General features: G+C 40.8%; 1 protein-coding gene across 2 annotated transcripts in view; it reads left to right on the forward strand.

Moving 5' to 3' along the window:
* ccbe1 (collagen and calcium binding EGF domains 1) overlaps positions 1 to 14,796 on the forward strand; it is a 32,033-nt gene extending 17,237 nt beyond the window's left edge. The window contains exons 3-11 of one of the 2 annotated variants that reach the window (XM_053410877.1): positions 4,564 to 4,616; positions 4,809 to 4,943; positions 5,227 to 5,364; positions 6,629 to 6,735; positions 8,115 to 8,220; positions 8,844 to 8,983; positions 10,596 to 10,631; positions 13,800 to 13,835; positions 14,291 to 14,796. In XM_053410877.1, the coding sequence (XP_053266852.1) occupies positions 4,564 to 4,616; positions 4,809 to 4,943; positions 5,227 to 5,364; positions 6,629 to 6,735; positions 8,115 to 8,220; positions 8,844 to 8,983; positions 10,596 to 10,631; positions 13,800 to 13,835; positions 14,291 to 14,491 (952 nt within the window). In that variant the 3' untranslated portion in view covers positions 14,492 to 14,796. Of the gene's footprint in view, positions 1 to 4,563; positions 4,617 to 4,808; positions 4,944 to 5,226; positions 5,365 to 6,625; positions 6,736 to 8,114; positions 8,221 to 8,843; positions 8,984 to 10,595; positions 10,632 to 13,799; positions 13,836 to 14,290 lie in introns of both variants that reach the window. The other variant, XM_053410876.1, reaches the window with a different exon arrangement.
* The last annotated feature ends 2,278 nt before the right edge of the window (positions 14,797 to 17,074 follow it).

Here is a 17,074-nt window from a genome sequence, read left to right on the forward strand (position 1 = left end):
GCCTTGTTGCCGGGGTTTGCAATGACAATGCATCCGTTTACCTTCACTTTCTGGGTTTTATTTGTTAGAAAATGACGTATGTAGAAACACAGTTATAATTTTAAAATGTCCTATCAATCTTTTTGTTGGGTCTTTTCTGTGGAGATTCTCACTCATCCTGTTGTGTACTGAATATAAGTACTAGTACACCAATGAAATCAAGAAACCATGATGACGATAAGATTTAACTATTTTGGTTTGTGTAGTTTCTTGACTTCCTGTTAACAAAATTTGTATTTCTTTATTTCCTTAAAGTTTCTTTGTTTTGACATGTTCTTGAATCAAAGCTGTTATATTGTGAACCGATGAGGGTTTTTGTTGAAGTCACACTGAATTCAAACATCAGGGCGAGTGTAGCAGTTGTGTCCTCTCTCCTCTGGTGTGGAATGCAGACATGTTGTTGTATCACTGGCAGCGATGCTAGACAAATAAGCCTCCTCTGAGCTGTGTGTGTTGTCTCACAGCTGTGTGTGTGTGTGTGCGTGTCCGTCAGTTTTCTAATTGTTTTCACTAAGCATGCTACAATGTGATGAAGACAACCCCCTGTCATTCTCAAGCCCCTCTATGCATCCACTGAATAATTCTCCTCCACTTAAGCTTATGTGTCCGTGTGAATTAGCTTGTTTCTATACGAGGCAGAGCCAGACCAGACTGGCCCACCATGTTGTTTTGAGGAGGGGTCCTCTGTTTATAAGGTAATTAGAGTGCTTATGGTTCAACCCGGGTAACTGAGGTCAGACTAATCTACGTCTCTCTGTCAGAGGGGGTGTGTGTAAAATGATATGGATCACTGGCAAAATTAAATAACCTTTAGGGTGAAAAAGGCACAGGTGGCAAAACACTGATTGTGTGTGATGTCCTCGCCATTCCGCCCAAGTGCACGACGTAGTGTGTGTGAAGTCAAATGTCATCCTACAAGCTGGTAATATGTGTGTGTGTGTGTGTGTGTGGGTATGTGACTATGTAAACCACGCTCATTGATATTCTTGCAGAGTGTCATGGAGGCTTTGGGGATATCCTTCTGCCTTGTTCTCTCGCTCATGAATATGAATGCAATCCACATGTGTTTTGAATCTGTTTGCTGATTTGCATTAAGTTCATGAGCAGCTAACAAGCTCGGCACAGGACGACTGCATTCTCCGCTGTTGTTACGAGTCTCTGTGGTCCCTGCTCAGCATGGAGTTTTTTGTGTGATTTGAATATTATTGTTAGAAAATGATTCATCTTTTGTGGAAGTATTGTTAGAGCCACGAAGAGAAATTAGTGTCTTTGCTCTTTGTTTTTCGGCCCCCATGTGTGCCAGTGTGGAGACTGGTTCTGGATCTGAGCTGTTTCTGCTGTTCAAACACTGTGAGAGGAGCTGAAGTCGACTGTTCAATCGCTTTTGGGGAATTTAAGCCAGATATTGATTGAGACAGATGTTTAAATCAAGGCAAAGCTATGTGGAAATACCTATCCTTTTCGATTGAGGCATTTGTGAGCCTGAGCAGAGGCTATATAGAGTTTATCCACCTCATAGACACGACATTTGGCCCTGACCATAGATAAACATGTGCATTTTACCCCGAGCAACTAATTACAGTTACCATTTCAGAAAGGTGTGTTTGGCATCATTGCAGCTTTAACTACATTACCATGTCATGCCCTTGGAAAACAACATTTCAAACCATTGCAAGTTTCCACACCAATCGTCTTAGTATGTAATTTCAACTATAAAGATATGAAGGTATATTGTAACTTCCATCTGGATCATTTAGCTATTCGTAATAAATGAATACATTTCCTACACTGATATATTGGCCGATAGATATATTTAAAAAATGTCAATGCCTGGCGACAGTTGGGATTGACTCCAGCTCACCCCCTAAATCCTTAAAAGGATAAGCTGTATAAATGGTGGATGGATGGATGGATTGAAAACCTTATGACAAAGACATGGAATCGAGAGCTGATAAGTATTTCCCAAACGATAATTTAATAAAGTAAAGAGGAACTCAGGACACAGATTTGGATCCAGTTTCCATGGGACGCTTCTGCCTCTTTCATGATCTTCTGGAGACGGACACGGATGTTTGTTTTCTCACGATTGTTCGACTAACTCTGGTTATTTAACCGACCTGGTTAAATAAAGGCAAATAAAATAAAAATAAATATTTTGCTAAGCTGTTTATTTGCCATAATTGCCTTCCGTCCCAGTGGAGATGTTATTTTGACATGAAATATTGGGTCACACAGTAAGCCATCCTCAGATCCACTCTCTCAGGGTGTCCAAGCTGTCGACTCTCCCACCCACAAACACCACAACACAAAGGATATGAAAAGTGATTAACATATTGAAAGAGGTTTTCACACGCTGATTCATTTTATAGTACAGTATTTTTGCCCCATAAAAAACATCTTGTACCAATGTGGTTAGTGGGTTTACAGCCACATGAGACACTGTTCTACTTGAGCAAGAGTAAGTTAGTTTGTGCTTTTAAATATGCCTAAAGGATTAAAATTAAAGTAATTGTCGAGGGTAGCCTTTTTCCTATAATGCAACTTTGTCCTACTTCATTATGGCTGCTCTATGCTCTTGTTGCTCTAGTCAAAATAAATGTACTTAAGTAGAGTACAGATACGTACATACAAAATCCACTTATGTACAGTAACTTAATAAATGTACTTTGTGACATCCCACCACGGCATTTGAGTTTTTCTGATTGAAATGAAAGGGTCCAAGTGATATATTGCATGTGAATGTGTCCCTCTGTCAGTTGTGCGCAAACTCCCACTCGTCATTTCTAGAATCACACAAGTCCCACCCTCGCTCTACCTAACACACACACTCTCACACACACACACACACACACACACACACACACACACACACACTGTACCTGCCTTGCTCTCAAATCAGAGAGGGTCTCTCGAGTAATGATTATTCCTCCTTTACCATAACTACAGGAGCTGCAGTGTTGAATGAAATTACGTGAGATTGTTGATAATATTCCTTGGTGGGAGCCTCAAGTTGAGGGGGGGTGTCCTTATTTCCCATCTTAAGGTAATAAATATTCAACTCTGGGAGTGAATAAGTGCTTGGCTGCTGTGTATATCCTGTAACCTTCAAAATTACTTCATAAGCGGGTCGACTGTACACGGTGGAGCCATTGCATTGCAGCGATGCAGAGTCAGTGAATTATGTCGCTCTATCAAGATCATATTTCTGTAATGATGTCATGTCTGCAAACAGTGCAGATGGGTCATTTCGTTCATAAATAAATTTGGAAATAAGGAATGGAGAAACTGAAACTAAGTGATCCTTGGTTTCAGAATGTAACACTGTACTATAGGCTATACTCTCATTCAGTTCCCAGACTCTAATGAACCATTTAATGTAGAGATCTCATAAATCAATCAGTGGTTTGTCTTCAGAAAACAGGTTCTGCTTTTCTTACTTTGCCACAACGTTCATTAAAACTCTTTCCAAGCATATCTTCTCAACTGTCATATTATGGGTGGTGTTTCAGAACAGGGATGTTTTCCCCCTCAGAATGAATTAGTCACTTTTTTTTGACATAGCGCTGACGACAGCCAGTGGCCAAAGGAATATGTTTTCTGGTTGTCTCTGTATTGATGTATGTTCAATTGCACTCCTATATGAACCGATTGGAGTTTTGTGGCCTCCATGACCAGAACTGCTCCTGAATGAAAGTTCTGAAGCTTTACAGAATAGGTCTTCGTTCAGTGAGTGATCTCGACTGTTTTGCATTGCAATGACTTCATAGTGCAGTATTTATTCATCACCTCAAGTATGAAAGTGACACCTGGTAGCACTTTTCCTCAGAGCTGGGTGTGAGTGAGGGATGAATAGTAGCACATGATGATGTGAGAGATTGTGCTGATAAACTATCAGCACGTCATCATCATCGAGATGTTATTGATAAAACTTAACACAGATGTCTAAGGAGATGATGAAACTGAATTGTTAGTTTATTGCTTCACATTGTCTCAGTTAGTTGTTTTTCACACTCCCTCACACACCACATGCAAAACTTCGTATTAGATACAATCTGAGTGCAGATGTATGGATTACACTGAGTGTGGGTAAACAGGAAAGAAAAAGACATGACAGACAATGGGTAGTAAAAGAGTGCAGTTGAGAACAAGTATTCTGTCAGCAGTGAATGATTCAAAAGAGAAATATTCCAGACAAATTGGAAACGCCTCTTCATTCAGAACCTGATGGGGTATTTTACAGTAACTGTAATTCAGTGTCAAGTCAACAGACAAGAACCAACATGCTACAGCAGGATAGACAGCAGTGTGTGTGTGTGTGTGTGTGTGGCCACATTCAGTGATGCTTATCACATTAACACAATCATAATAACAAACAGAATTACTGGATCTCTACAAATCCTGGAAATCTTTATTCATGGATCGACCATCACTCTTCACATTATGTAGAAATCTTGTAGATATTATATTAATGTTAAAGTATTTGGGATTTTCCTCTCACATGCATGTCCATTTGATCTTTTACAGAAAGAAATGTTGCAAGGGCTTCAAGTTTGTGTCGGGCCAGTGCATTCCTGAAGGTAGGAAAAACTGTTTGGAAGTGTGTCCTGTGATTATTTTCTCTTTCTATTTGTCTTAACGTCACGGGCGGTTTAATGGCCTGTGACATGAATGAAAAATAAAAAAACGTCCGAGAGATACTGTTGAACAGCAGCCTCACCCTTGTTTTCTCTTGCATTCACACTGATGAAATCACTAATCTCTTACTGCAGATTATGACGTGTGCGCTGGCGCCCCCTGTGAGCAACAGTGCACCGACCATTTCGGTCGAGTTGTCTGCACCTGTTACCCCGGCTACCGCTATGACCGGGAGCGCCACAGAAAGCGAGAGAAGCCCTACTGTCTGGGTGAGTCCTTGTGCAACAAGTCATCAAGATTATTTCTCTTACAAATCAATTTTTGATTAATTAATTGATTGATTACTATAGGAAAAAGCTATTCAACACCCTAGAGAAAGTGAGAAAGGAGCACCCGTCTCCTTTGAGGCTCGTTTGCACATCTCAGATTTACTGTATATGCTTTACTTTATGTGCATATTGGTTTTAGCATTTTAATGGGTTCTCTTGATTGACATTTTGCCTCTCCGTAATTTGCTTGCTGTCTCCCCTCTGTCTCCGCCTGTCACTGCAGACTTTGACGAATGTGCAGACAAAAACACGACGGCGTGCTCTCAGATTTGCATCAATTCTTTGGGGAGCTACAGGTGTGAGTGTGACACCGGCTATTTCCTGGAAGAAGATGGGAAAATGTGCACCAAGGGGGAGAGAGGTGAGGAGACGTTCTCTCTTTATTCCAAAGCACATCTGATTTTGATGCCGAGCTGACCACAGGTTGTTATTTTCTCGCGGGTGTGTGTTTGGCGTGTGTGTGTACAGTGGAGAGAGAATGGGGTACTCTACACACAGACACCTGGTAGTCATTACACATCCCACATCCTTGTGCCTGTCAGAACAGCTCTGTCTCCCAAACATACGGCTGCCCCCGTGACTCCCGGTCTCTTCTGATTTGCTGGATGCATTTGAGGAAAACATCACAAATGGTCCAGACGAAAAGTCAAAACGTCTCTTTTTTTTTTCTTCCTTTAACCCCGTATTCAGTTCCCAGTGAAGCAGACAGAGGCTGCAGATTTGCTACTTCCTCCCATGAGTTTATCTTCCATTACCTACTAAAACATTTCAGGAGTGAGAAATGATGGCTCATATAGTCACGCTCCTGCTTTATGTGCTGCTTTGTAACACAGTGGGGGAAAATAGTGTCCAGGCATGTTCGCTCATCCATTAAATGCATGCATGCTCAAAGCAGAGTCCTTTCTACACAGGCCAGAGACAAATCCAGGAGAGTTAGGGCGGCTTTGTGCTTATTGTCTTGTTTTCTTTGGTTTGTACAGGATTGTGCAAGTATGTTACTTCAACCTTGATGCTTGGATGTGCTGAGTGAATAAACAGCGGAGGAGTGAGTGTGGGTGGGAAATGAAAATGTTACAGAGTCAGCGTGCACTGTATAAGTCACTCATTCCTTAAATGGAAAGAGTTTGCAAAAAGCCATCAAACTGTCACCAGGGAAGCACTCGGAGGCTCGGTTACATATTCATGTTTTTGGTTATTGAAAATGACTGAATTATTTATTGCATTGTGTTTCTACAGACAGAGTGTAAAGGTGAAATGAGAGTATTATATATTTAGAAATTATATTTTCCTTGTTTTTAAGTTACATGTTTGCTTAACTATTACATGAACTGATGTAAATTTTCCGACAGTCCTCTTTGCTGCTGCAGCAAAGCAAATATCCCTAATGTAGGACAAATAATAGATTGACTTATTGTATAGTATCGTATCAAATATTATCTTATCTTTACATATCTTGACTTGTCTTGTCGTGTCTTGTACACCTGCCCAACTCATGTCAAGTCTGTTCATATATTTAGAAAACAAGGGGACATTTTGTGTCCTTTTCTAAAGATTTTATGAAAGAAAAAAAATTATTCTGGCTACTTCTGTGACCAAACCTTTATTTTCCTTCGATTCCCCAGCAGTACATCTCTTTGAGAAATCCGACAACGTGATGAACGCTGGGACTTGCTCAGCCACCTGTGCTGATTTCCACCAGATCAAGATGTCGGTCCTGCAGCTAAAGCAGAAGGTGAAGCTCACAAAATAATAACACAAATCAACACACGTGTCTACCTTAGAATAAATATTGAATCCATGAATTTAACTGTAACACTTTATCTTCAAATCAACGTGATACGACCTGCAGTCCTGCAGCATTTCCTAGTTTTCTACGGTTGACTGCAGACATGCTCCAGTGAGGATTACCTAAACATTCTTGATTCAAATAATAAAGTTTCAGTATATGAGAAACAACAGCAGCCAGATTCTCGTCAGAGTCATCAAAGCACTTTACTTCCCTATGAACTAAAAAAGCTAAAATGATTCAACTTTATTGGGGTTAGATGAATGTTATTCTTTTTTTTATGCTCTTTGCATTTTAAAAAGAAATAAAACAACCAGACAATAAAAATAAAAAGAGAACATTAGGGGGAAAAGGGAAAAACCAACATAACCTACCTTTACAGAGGGCTTATTGTGCAGAGTATTAAAAAAGTATCTGCACTACCTCTTAAACACGTGGGGGATTGTAAAGTGTAAGTTTGTATAGACACGTATGAACCCACTGGTATAACCATATAACAAATAATTGGTCATATTCCTTATTTTCTTATCATCACACATTTCCCTCTGGAGGCATCTGAACCCATCAGAGCACGAGTCTGTCAACAGTGGCCCTCAACCCCTCCAGACTGTAGCACATGATGTATGGTTTGCTTCCAGTTGTGTGGTCCAGGTGCTCTCAATGCGCTGCTGTATACGCCCCTTTTTCTTTCCTAATGTCAGTATATTAAGAAAGAAACTACGAAGCATAATAGTTATTGAGTACTGTATATTCTTATTATATTCTTATTCACTCCAGAAGGTTAGTCTGAATGTAGGGTCATACTTACTGTGTCTGAAATTCAGCCCCTGCTGCATAGAGGCAAGGTCTTTTGGGTGTTTCCCACTGGGATTTCCAGATCTCTATGGAGTTATACAGAGATCAAACATAGCTTTTCCCAGGGATGCCCCTTCACATACAAAGCAGGAGTTCTCCATGGTCATGCTGAATAATGTAAAGGGGTTGCCTGGCCCGCCATCTGTCTGGGTTCCACCTTGTAGCAGGTTGCAGATGGAAGATTGGCTTTCATCTTTGCCACGGTACATATTTTAAACATCATTTTACTTGGAATTGGCCCTTCGGTGTGTAATTCCCCTGTCCTGTTCAACAGTGCAAAACCATGTTACGAATGCCGACCACATGCAGTTACACATTGTTTGCTTCCAAAAGAAAGAAAAAAATTCCCCGGATTCCCACGATGACATGTATTAATGTTGACAATTTAATATGTTGTTTATGGTGTTATTTGTAGATGCCTGTTCATTGACCTGTTCATTCAGTCCTTTCGTTCTGCATCCTGTCTTAAGATGGCCATGCTGTCAAACAGTGCTGACGTCCCTGAGCAGATGACCAGCGAGAAAATGACTTCCTCCGCATTTCTAACAGGGCCTCCAGGTCTCCCTGGCCCCCCAGGTGAAACACAGCTGAAAATGATAAAGCAATGTCTGACTCAAGTTCATGGATCACAAAGTAACAAGCGGAACATGAATATTTGTAGCAAAATGTTACCGTAATATATCCATCAGTTGTCCAGGCATTTCAATTAGAACCAGAAATGTGAACCTTATGGTGGCGCTCGAGGGAAAAGAGATCGCCAAATTCAATTCAATGTATCAGACTGTGTGTAAAGAAGGTCTACATGGTCATAGATTCTGCCTCCTCCATGTTAGTTTTTGGGACTTGGACCAAACTAAAATATCAATGTGCACACTTTTTGGTAGTTTCTACCACATTGATGTTTGTTAAAGTACAATTCTTCAAGTATGATTGGTTTGAATTACTTGATGTCATAATAATGGGGTGAAACGTTGAGTGTGTATCAGTGAGACCTTCTTACTCTGGCTCCATTGCCAGATCACTACTGTCCAAGATAGCAGCGTTAGTATGCAGGATATTTTGGCTTTAGATTCCTGAATAGTGAGGCCAGAAATTGGATGAAAACCATCAAACGCAATCTTATACTATGTGTAAATTGTTTTGCTGTGATTACTTAAGTTTTCTCTGAGGTCCACTAATATAACTCTGGTTTGTTTTAGGAGATCCAGGACCAGAGGGCCTTCCAGGGTTTAATGGTTTAGTGGGGCCCCCTGGCCCTCCTGGACCGAGGGGCTTGATGGGGCCCATTGGACCCACACCAGACCTGTACCACATCAAACGTGGTCCTCGAGGATCCGTGGTCAGTTTGTACTATTCTTCCTGAAAGTTATTTTTTATATTTAGCTTTACTCAGCGTTATCTCATATTTAACAGCACAAGGTTCTGAATCAGTAAGTATGAATGTGTGTGTCCTGACTGTGACCTGCTCTGTGTCATTCTAGGATACAGTAAACAAAACTCTTACGCACGTCTTTGTCTTTATTTGCTGTTGTTTCCGATTCACACCTCTGTTCCGTGACGTAGGGCAGAATAACTGAATTAATCTGGAATTGAATCTTATCTGGAATGCAGTAAAACCGGGAAAAGCTCCTTTGAGTGTAGTCACAGTTTTTATGGCGTTGTGGGTTGTTCTTGCCAAAGCAGTTCAGATAATTTAGTAATCCTGCGTCGTGAGACAGGGCCCAGGAGAGCTGTGATTGATTTATCTGTATGAAGCAACCAAATATCTCATGTTTCCTTTCGCACATTTAAAAAACACACACACGCGCCCGCTCTCAGAGATATCCCTAATTTATGGAAGGTGAAAAAAAGGGATGACACATGGTAACGGCAAAAACAACAGAGAGGACTGAATCCATTTACAGCTTTAGTTGTTTTCTTTGGCTCGCCGCGATTTTTTGCCTTCGAGTGCAAACCGTCCGTGTTGAAGTGTGGGACCTGAATCAAGAATGTGCCGGAGATGGCCAGTGAGTCATATTTTTAGCTTTTAAAACGCTTGTATTCATGCAATCTTGTTACCGATTAATCAGACTATCACCACCTGCAAATAGTCATATCACAAGCTGCGTGGGGCCAAAACCAAGAGGTCAGGAACAGTGTTTTTACATAAAGAAAAATAAAATATGATGTATTGCTTTCTTCATGTGACATTTGAACATGTGTTTTAATTCACAACCTTTTTTCATGACCCGTTAATATATTTAATCAGTGCTCACGCTGACTTAAAGAGGGAGTCGTCCTGTCTTCACACAAGAGCCCTGATTCGATTCTGAGCCCTGTTATGCTGTTTTGCAGCCAGGTCTCATGTGTTTGAGTGAATGTCAAGGTTTTAAGAGACAGTGAATGTGGGATAGAGGCTTGACGCTGATCTGAATATTGAAGTCTCTCAGAAATGGCCTGCGGGCCGTCACACGCTTGATCTATGCCGGTGGAGTGCAATGGAGGTGTGAGTGTTAAATGGGTGGCTGTGACTGAGGGGGTTGAGCAGTCGTCCTCTAACCGGAAGGTCGTCCGTTTGTTCCCAGTCTTCCGCATCTGCATGCCGAAGTCTCATTGGGCAATACATTGAACCCCTAATTGCCCCCTATAGAAAGTGCTGCCCATAGGTGCAATGTATGAATGTGTGCGTGAATGGCATTAAATTGTCCTGTAAAGCACTTGAGTGGTCACCAAGACTAGAAAAGTATCATATAAATACAGATCATTTATCATTTATTTAAGATTTAAAGTAAGTGGGTGTTCTGAGAACAAAAGTGAGGCGACACATTTTTGTTTGTGTGCAAGATGCGTCATCGGGCTAACAGACAAACACATGCTTAACTACATCATTGGGAGTTTACAGTGTCCTGAATCAGACTAACACAAACAGCTGATTGGAACAGAAATTAAATGCCTTTATTTTTATCTTACAGGGGCCTCCGGGAGCACCAGGAAAGGATGGGCAAAAGGTGAGGTCGCACCCTGTCAGCTTATATATAAAAAAAAAAAAAAATCCATCAATCCATTATATACACTGTAAGTGCTACAGGGGGGGGGGCATTGAGGCAGCGTTTGGGTGCATTAAGAACTTACTGCTGACCAGTTGTGATCAGATCACTCAGGACGGATGTCAATACCACTGAACTGGTTCAGAGACAGTCACACATATTGAAGATTTTGAGTCTACTGTTAACATAACACCAATCTGCATCTTGTGTGAGGAAGTCAGAGTATCCAGAGATCGTGCTGAGAGACCCTGGCCGAACCAGGAGTCAGACGGAGATCCTTCTTGCTGTGAGGCGACAGTTCTAACCGCTAACCTTCCATTCCGCCAGTTTGTTTTACCTCAATTGTTTCTCGACCTCTCCAGAAAAGCACTTGGCAGCTACCAGGATACTGACAAACTGACTCAGTTGGATGTTGCACAGGCAGAGTTAGTCCCTGCAGACGGCTGGATCCCTGAACTACAAGTTGCTACAAGCAGCTTTGAGAGAGGAAAACTAAAGAGATTTCAGTAGTTTGCATAATTTTGGGTACAACTTGAGCAAAAGCCGTGTAGGTTGAAATGATGTGGCTTGTACAAACGCATCCTGGTATAATTTGTTCTGTCAGTATTTATGTTAGGTAAGGTTTTCACAGTTGGTCATGATTTCTCTCTTAAATCAGAAATGACCCAATTCCCAAGTGGCTGGTATTTTAAGTGGCAACCATGGACGTATTATCCATGGTGGTTACTGAGCACCTTCTACCTGGTGGCCAGTGTGACGACTGTGGATCCCTCAAGGTTATTGCACTTGATTCAAATTTCATACAGATTACACGAGAAGTACTTCTGGATTTGTTACTGGGAGGTAGTACCCACATTTCAAAAGTAACTGGAATGTTTTTCTCTCCTGGGAGGCCTGAGGCTAAGTGTTGAAGAAAGAGGCTCCAGCAGATGGTTAAGCCTCATATTATGGAGGCACAATGCAGAACCCATCCCCGTTACAGTGAGATTTGTGTCAGCATTTTTCACATTGTTGGCACTAAACCCGATTTGCCAGCATCAAATGGAGATTTGTTAGAGAAACTCTGCTTTTACAAACAGAGATAATATGGACATCATCAAAGACAAATAACAACGGTGGCCATACAATGATTAGCCACAAAACAGACCTCTTGAGTAATTGAAGATCTGCTATCCTGCAGGATGTCAGAGCCTGTTCAGACCACAGACGTTTTTTAAAGATGGATGATGCGTCTCCACTTCCTCCCACTATCCAGAAATAAAGAGCTCGGGCGCATCAAGGTCCCTCCGATACACACAATATCCCCATCTCATCCACTAACATGCAGGAGGCGAGCTCTGCAACCTATACTACAGTTGATCAGTCATGACGTCCATCCTTATACAGAGTCTCTGGTGCAGATGGACAGTAGCCAGTTGAAGTAGTTGGGACTGATCTGTGACACACTATCAGACATCAGAACTCCAATTGATCAATATCTGGTTAGATGCTGTAAGACAACTTGCTTTGAGGATAGGTTTTGCAGTGAAAGTTGAGGCTGATTTATTACAACATTACTAGTTACTAGTGGATTATACCTCTTTTACACCAATATTAGCAAGTATAGGGTTGTTTTTTTTAAACACAGGCTAACCCGCAAAAAAAGCTGAAGAGTAAAAACGCACTCTTTGACTTCGCTTTCTCGCAAAAATTAGCGTGTTCACCCAGGTGTCATGTTTCCATCACTGCCGATAAAAACCTGTGTCTACTGCAGAGTCATTTGACCCAGTAGTTACTGCCTCTTGTATCCATTCCCATTTCAGACAAAAGCCAGATGTTGGTGGGAGTTAGTGGGTTTTTTGACCAATGGAAAAGGGGTTTAAGTGTAATTTTGATAAGAGATGTTGTTACTTGTCATCAACAATGACCAGTCAGCCATGTCTCGCTGAGGAAGATAAGTACTAGGTTCTTGTGTGTTTGCTCAGCTCGTGGATCATGTACGGTGAAATTTAGGTGCATCTATTGACACAGCACCTCTGTATTCCTTCAGTATGTTTGTGTGGATAGATGGAGGGTGATGCTTATCTGTCTCTCTGAGTTACAAATCCAAACCATCTGCCAAAACACTCACAGCCCCGCCGTGACCCTGAGCCACGCCGGCTCACAACAGCCTCGGTAGCCTGGTGAACGTGTGTACATGCTACCGGAGGTCAAGAGGCCGCCGTTATCAAGTCACAGTCAAAATACCATTACATTATGTTACACTAAGAGCCCCTTTTTCTCTTTGATGGCCACTGAGGAGACACAGCAAGGAATCGTTTGACATTTTGGTAAATGCAGGCACCAGCTTTCATAGTGAAGAAGTTGGAAATGAAGATTGATACCAGCGTCCTTCAAGGAAGCTACAGCAGGGATTGAATTAGCTTTGCTCAGCTCAGCGTAAAGACTGGATGCAAGGGCAAACATTGAGTCCTGGCTCTCCCCAGAGTTCCGAAATACACCCACTAACACTGCTTCTCAAGAGCACATGGCATCAACTGTATTGGAAATGAAAGGTTGTGGTTTTTGATGCAGAGCTAGGACCGTTCCTCTCTGCAGGGAACAGGGACTGACACCATCACAGCACTTACAGTAACTCATAACTCGTGTTTTCACATTTCAGGTCAATGCGTGGATTAAATAACCGAGATACAACAAAGTCAATTAGTGAACTTGAGATGTGAGGTGAAGCTTTGGAAACCGCCGGGTTAGCTGTTGTCTCCTGTGTCCAGTCTTTCTGCTGAGCTACCAGCACCCGTGCCATATTTGAGGCACAGACATAACAGTCGTATTGATTATGTTATTCTCATTTTATTCTCAGTTAAAAAAAATAAAATATATTATTTTAACTAGCTAAGGCCCAGTATTTCTTGAAAATTTGACATTTGTACTCACTCTCATCCTGATCTTGACTTTCTCTCTATGTGTCAGGGAAATTGTGACTAATACAATTTCTAAGTATCTTGAATACTGTCTGTGACAATATTTGAAAAGTATGTATTAATCCAAGTTCCTTGACACCCCGTATATCCGGCTCCTTATCTAGAAAGCTCTCTCATGTTTTTTCCCACTGTAATTCATCTGGACTAAATATTTGTTTTGTTTCCTCAGGGGGATAGAGGAGCTCATGGGCCCGTCGGACCACCAGTAAGACTTTGATAATGAAGCCCCACTGTTGTAACTTGTTACTACTACTCAGAACTAAACTTAATCTACAGAGCAGATTATAGAGTAATTGTTGTCTTAGATAATAACTGATGGTGCTAATGCTAACATATCAGGAGATGTTCAGTACCCACAATTTTTTTAGAGACTTTACGCGTTGGTAAGACACACAGGATATGATGTTACTTCGTCGAAGCACAGGGACCAACTCTTTCTATAGAGGTACATTATAACAACCTCCTCCATGCCGACATGTTTGTCAGTAGCGCTAGTCTCTGCACTCCCCTCTAGTGGATGCATTGCCTAACAACCATGCCAACGTAAAGGACTCGTGTCGTTTTGAATTGGACATATCTCTTTTGGTACATAAATGCAGCATAAATGAGCCTTTTCATGAATTTGTCTCATGATTCATAGTTGGCACATTTGTCTACCAGGGTCCTCCAGGCTCCTTTAATTTCCTGCTCGTGCTCATGGCTGACATCCGCAACGACATCGCTGAACTGCAGAGCAAGGTGTACGGTCGGCGGTTTCCCTCGCCGGTGGACGACTTCTCTACGGCCCCCGACAGCTGGAGGGTCAACACGGACAGTCTGGACACGGGATCAGGGGACGACGACAAAGAAGCTCCATCTTGAACAGGTGGAGAGGAGGAGGAAACCAGACGGGACTGACTGTGACTGAAATATTTAAAGAGGGTCGATTGAAAGACTGTATGCCGGATGTCAATACTGAAAGTGGTTTGATTTTGTTATTTTTTTTATTTAACTGTATAAACTATATATGTCTTTTCATCACAGATGTTTATTTTTGTATGCTATACAAGAGTATATGTAATTTTATAACAAAATGAGCAGACTGTGCAGATGCATGTATTTTTTAATTGGATGTTTTCAGATACATATTGTTCCTTCACAGCACATTAAACAAGTCTCTCGTGGAAGCTGTTTTGCTCCTCATTGCTTTGTGACACTTCTTGTGCTCTGGTCCGTTTGAATGCATTTAGCAAAGAGATTCAAGCAGCAGGAAAACATTGGACTGGAGAAATAAAACTGCAGGGCGACTCCACGGCCTTCTGTCCTCATATGTGAAGTAAGAGTAAAAAGAGATGGAAAAGAAAACTAAGGGCTGTGATGCTTAACAACAGCTTGTCCTCGTGCATCTTCTCTAGACCTCAGATTATCTATGGAAAAACGAAGGGCAGTTTGTATTACTGCATTTTCATAAAACAAAATACGCACAAGTCAATAGAGATTAACAACTTGACAATGTTCACTTAATTCACTTGATAAGAGCATTGATTTTGTGGCTATGGCGAGTTAGTGAGAGTCTTTAAAGATCAGTGGTGTTATTGCCAGTTTCCCGGCTTATAGTTTACTTGTTTATTTAAGTTGTGTAAAACCAGTAAGAGTTTAACTCAGGTGCTGCTGGAAACTGTCCATCCAAAGTTGTCATTGTGTCGTTGTTGCTTCCCACTAACTGTGAAATCGAATGCACATCTGAACTCAACTCAGTTTACATTTGTGGCTTCATGGATGAGACTGACTTTCTAACACCATTCCCTCTATACACCACTAGAGGGCAACCTACTCAAAGCCAACAGTCTAATTCACTGACATTTATGATACTCTGGTTAACTTCATGTCATCAGGTTTTCTACAGTGTCACAGCACTGAGAAATAAATGGACTATTAATCCCAAGCAGTATTACGACACATTATAATGTAGTTGTAAGATATAAGAACATTGTGTTTATGAATGTATAGCATCCGTCAAGAAGAAATATATTTCTTATTATGGTCTTTTGCCATATTGAGATGAACTATCTGTTGCAGTTGTAGTCAAGAGGTTGAAATTGTTGATAAATACATAAAATAAATCAAATTAAATAAACAAAATATGTCTTGTTTAAAACTGTCACATAGTTTCCTATAAACAGTTTATTACATGTTTGTATACTGCTTATCACCAGCATCAATAAAATACTGACAGCTTTGAAGTCTGATATTATATGTTCTCCTTCAGTTTTTCTGGAAGAGGCAGCTGGGCCTCTGAAGTGAGAACGAGGTCTTGGTGTTAGGTTTCTAGCTGCGTTTTTGATATAGTGGTACAGCCTTTCCTGAAGTCATGAACTTTGTAGTTGTGTTCTTTTTGCTGCTCATAACTCATATTTATCTCACTCTGTCTTCATTTGGAAGAGGAGAAGCTGCAATCACGATCTGGGGGGGGGGGGACAAGATGATGTCACTTTATTTTCAGCAAAAACAAGAGCACGCAATAAAACTCAAAACAGACCTGTTCAAGAATCCTTCAGTGTCGTTTATCCGTGCTGATCCAAACATGTTGTAACTTCCCTCCAAATACTTCATCAACCACAGGAGAATAAAACAACTAAGCACATCTGTTCAGAGAGAAGGAGAACTTTACATTACTGATTTCTTATTTTTCTGGTCTTACACATCTAATAATAGTCTAATAATGTGACAAATGATAATAGGCGGATATGTCTCCATGACATATTTGTTTTACTTGTTTCTGTGTTATATGACATCACAATTAAACCAATAAAATGCAAATATGTGCATTTTTATTTTCTCATTTTCTTTCTCAGGGCTCGATAATAGTTTTTCATCCATTATTGTCAGTGTGGGTCAAGGTTGACCTAACCAGCTCTGGTTTCTCTTTTTCATCATCTTTTTATTGCATATTTGTCACATGCAGTTAACAATGTTTTTAGAGATTCAGTTACAATAAATCTTGTACTACGATCGTTATCAGCAACTAGAAATAAAACCACTGCCCTGCAGAAAACACCCCTCACCAATAAATTTAATTAGACAAACACTACCAAAAGTTCACTTAAATAACAACAACAATAATATTAATAATAATTGATTTCACAGCATTAGACTAGCAAGTTACTTTAGGATGTATTATTAATAACATGAATAATTGAAATAAAACAAAATCTGAACAAGATTCAATCTAATAAGTGGGGGAGAGATGTCATGTAGACTGATCTGAGATTTGAACAATCCAATGGAGTCCAGCTGCCAGATGTGACAGAGTCGTTGTCCCTTCATGTTAAAAAGATCATTACACACTGTGTCTGGTTTCTTCTCCAAACTGTCATTCTTCATGTTTGGGGGAAACTATTACAGAGCGGACATCATCCAGTGCCGCCCCTTTGTCCACTAGGTGGCAGTCATTTCTCAGTCACA

Source organism: Pleuronectes platessa, chromosome 19 (assembly GCF_947347685.1).
Source record: "Pleuronectes platessa chromosome 19, fPlePla1.1, whole genome shotgun sequence".
Taxonomy (NCBI): Eukaryota; Metazoa; Chordata; class Actinopteri; order Pleuronectiformes; family Pleuronectidae; genus Pleuronectes; species Pleuronectes platessa.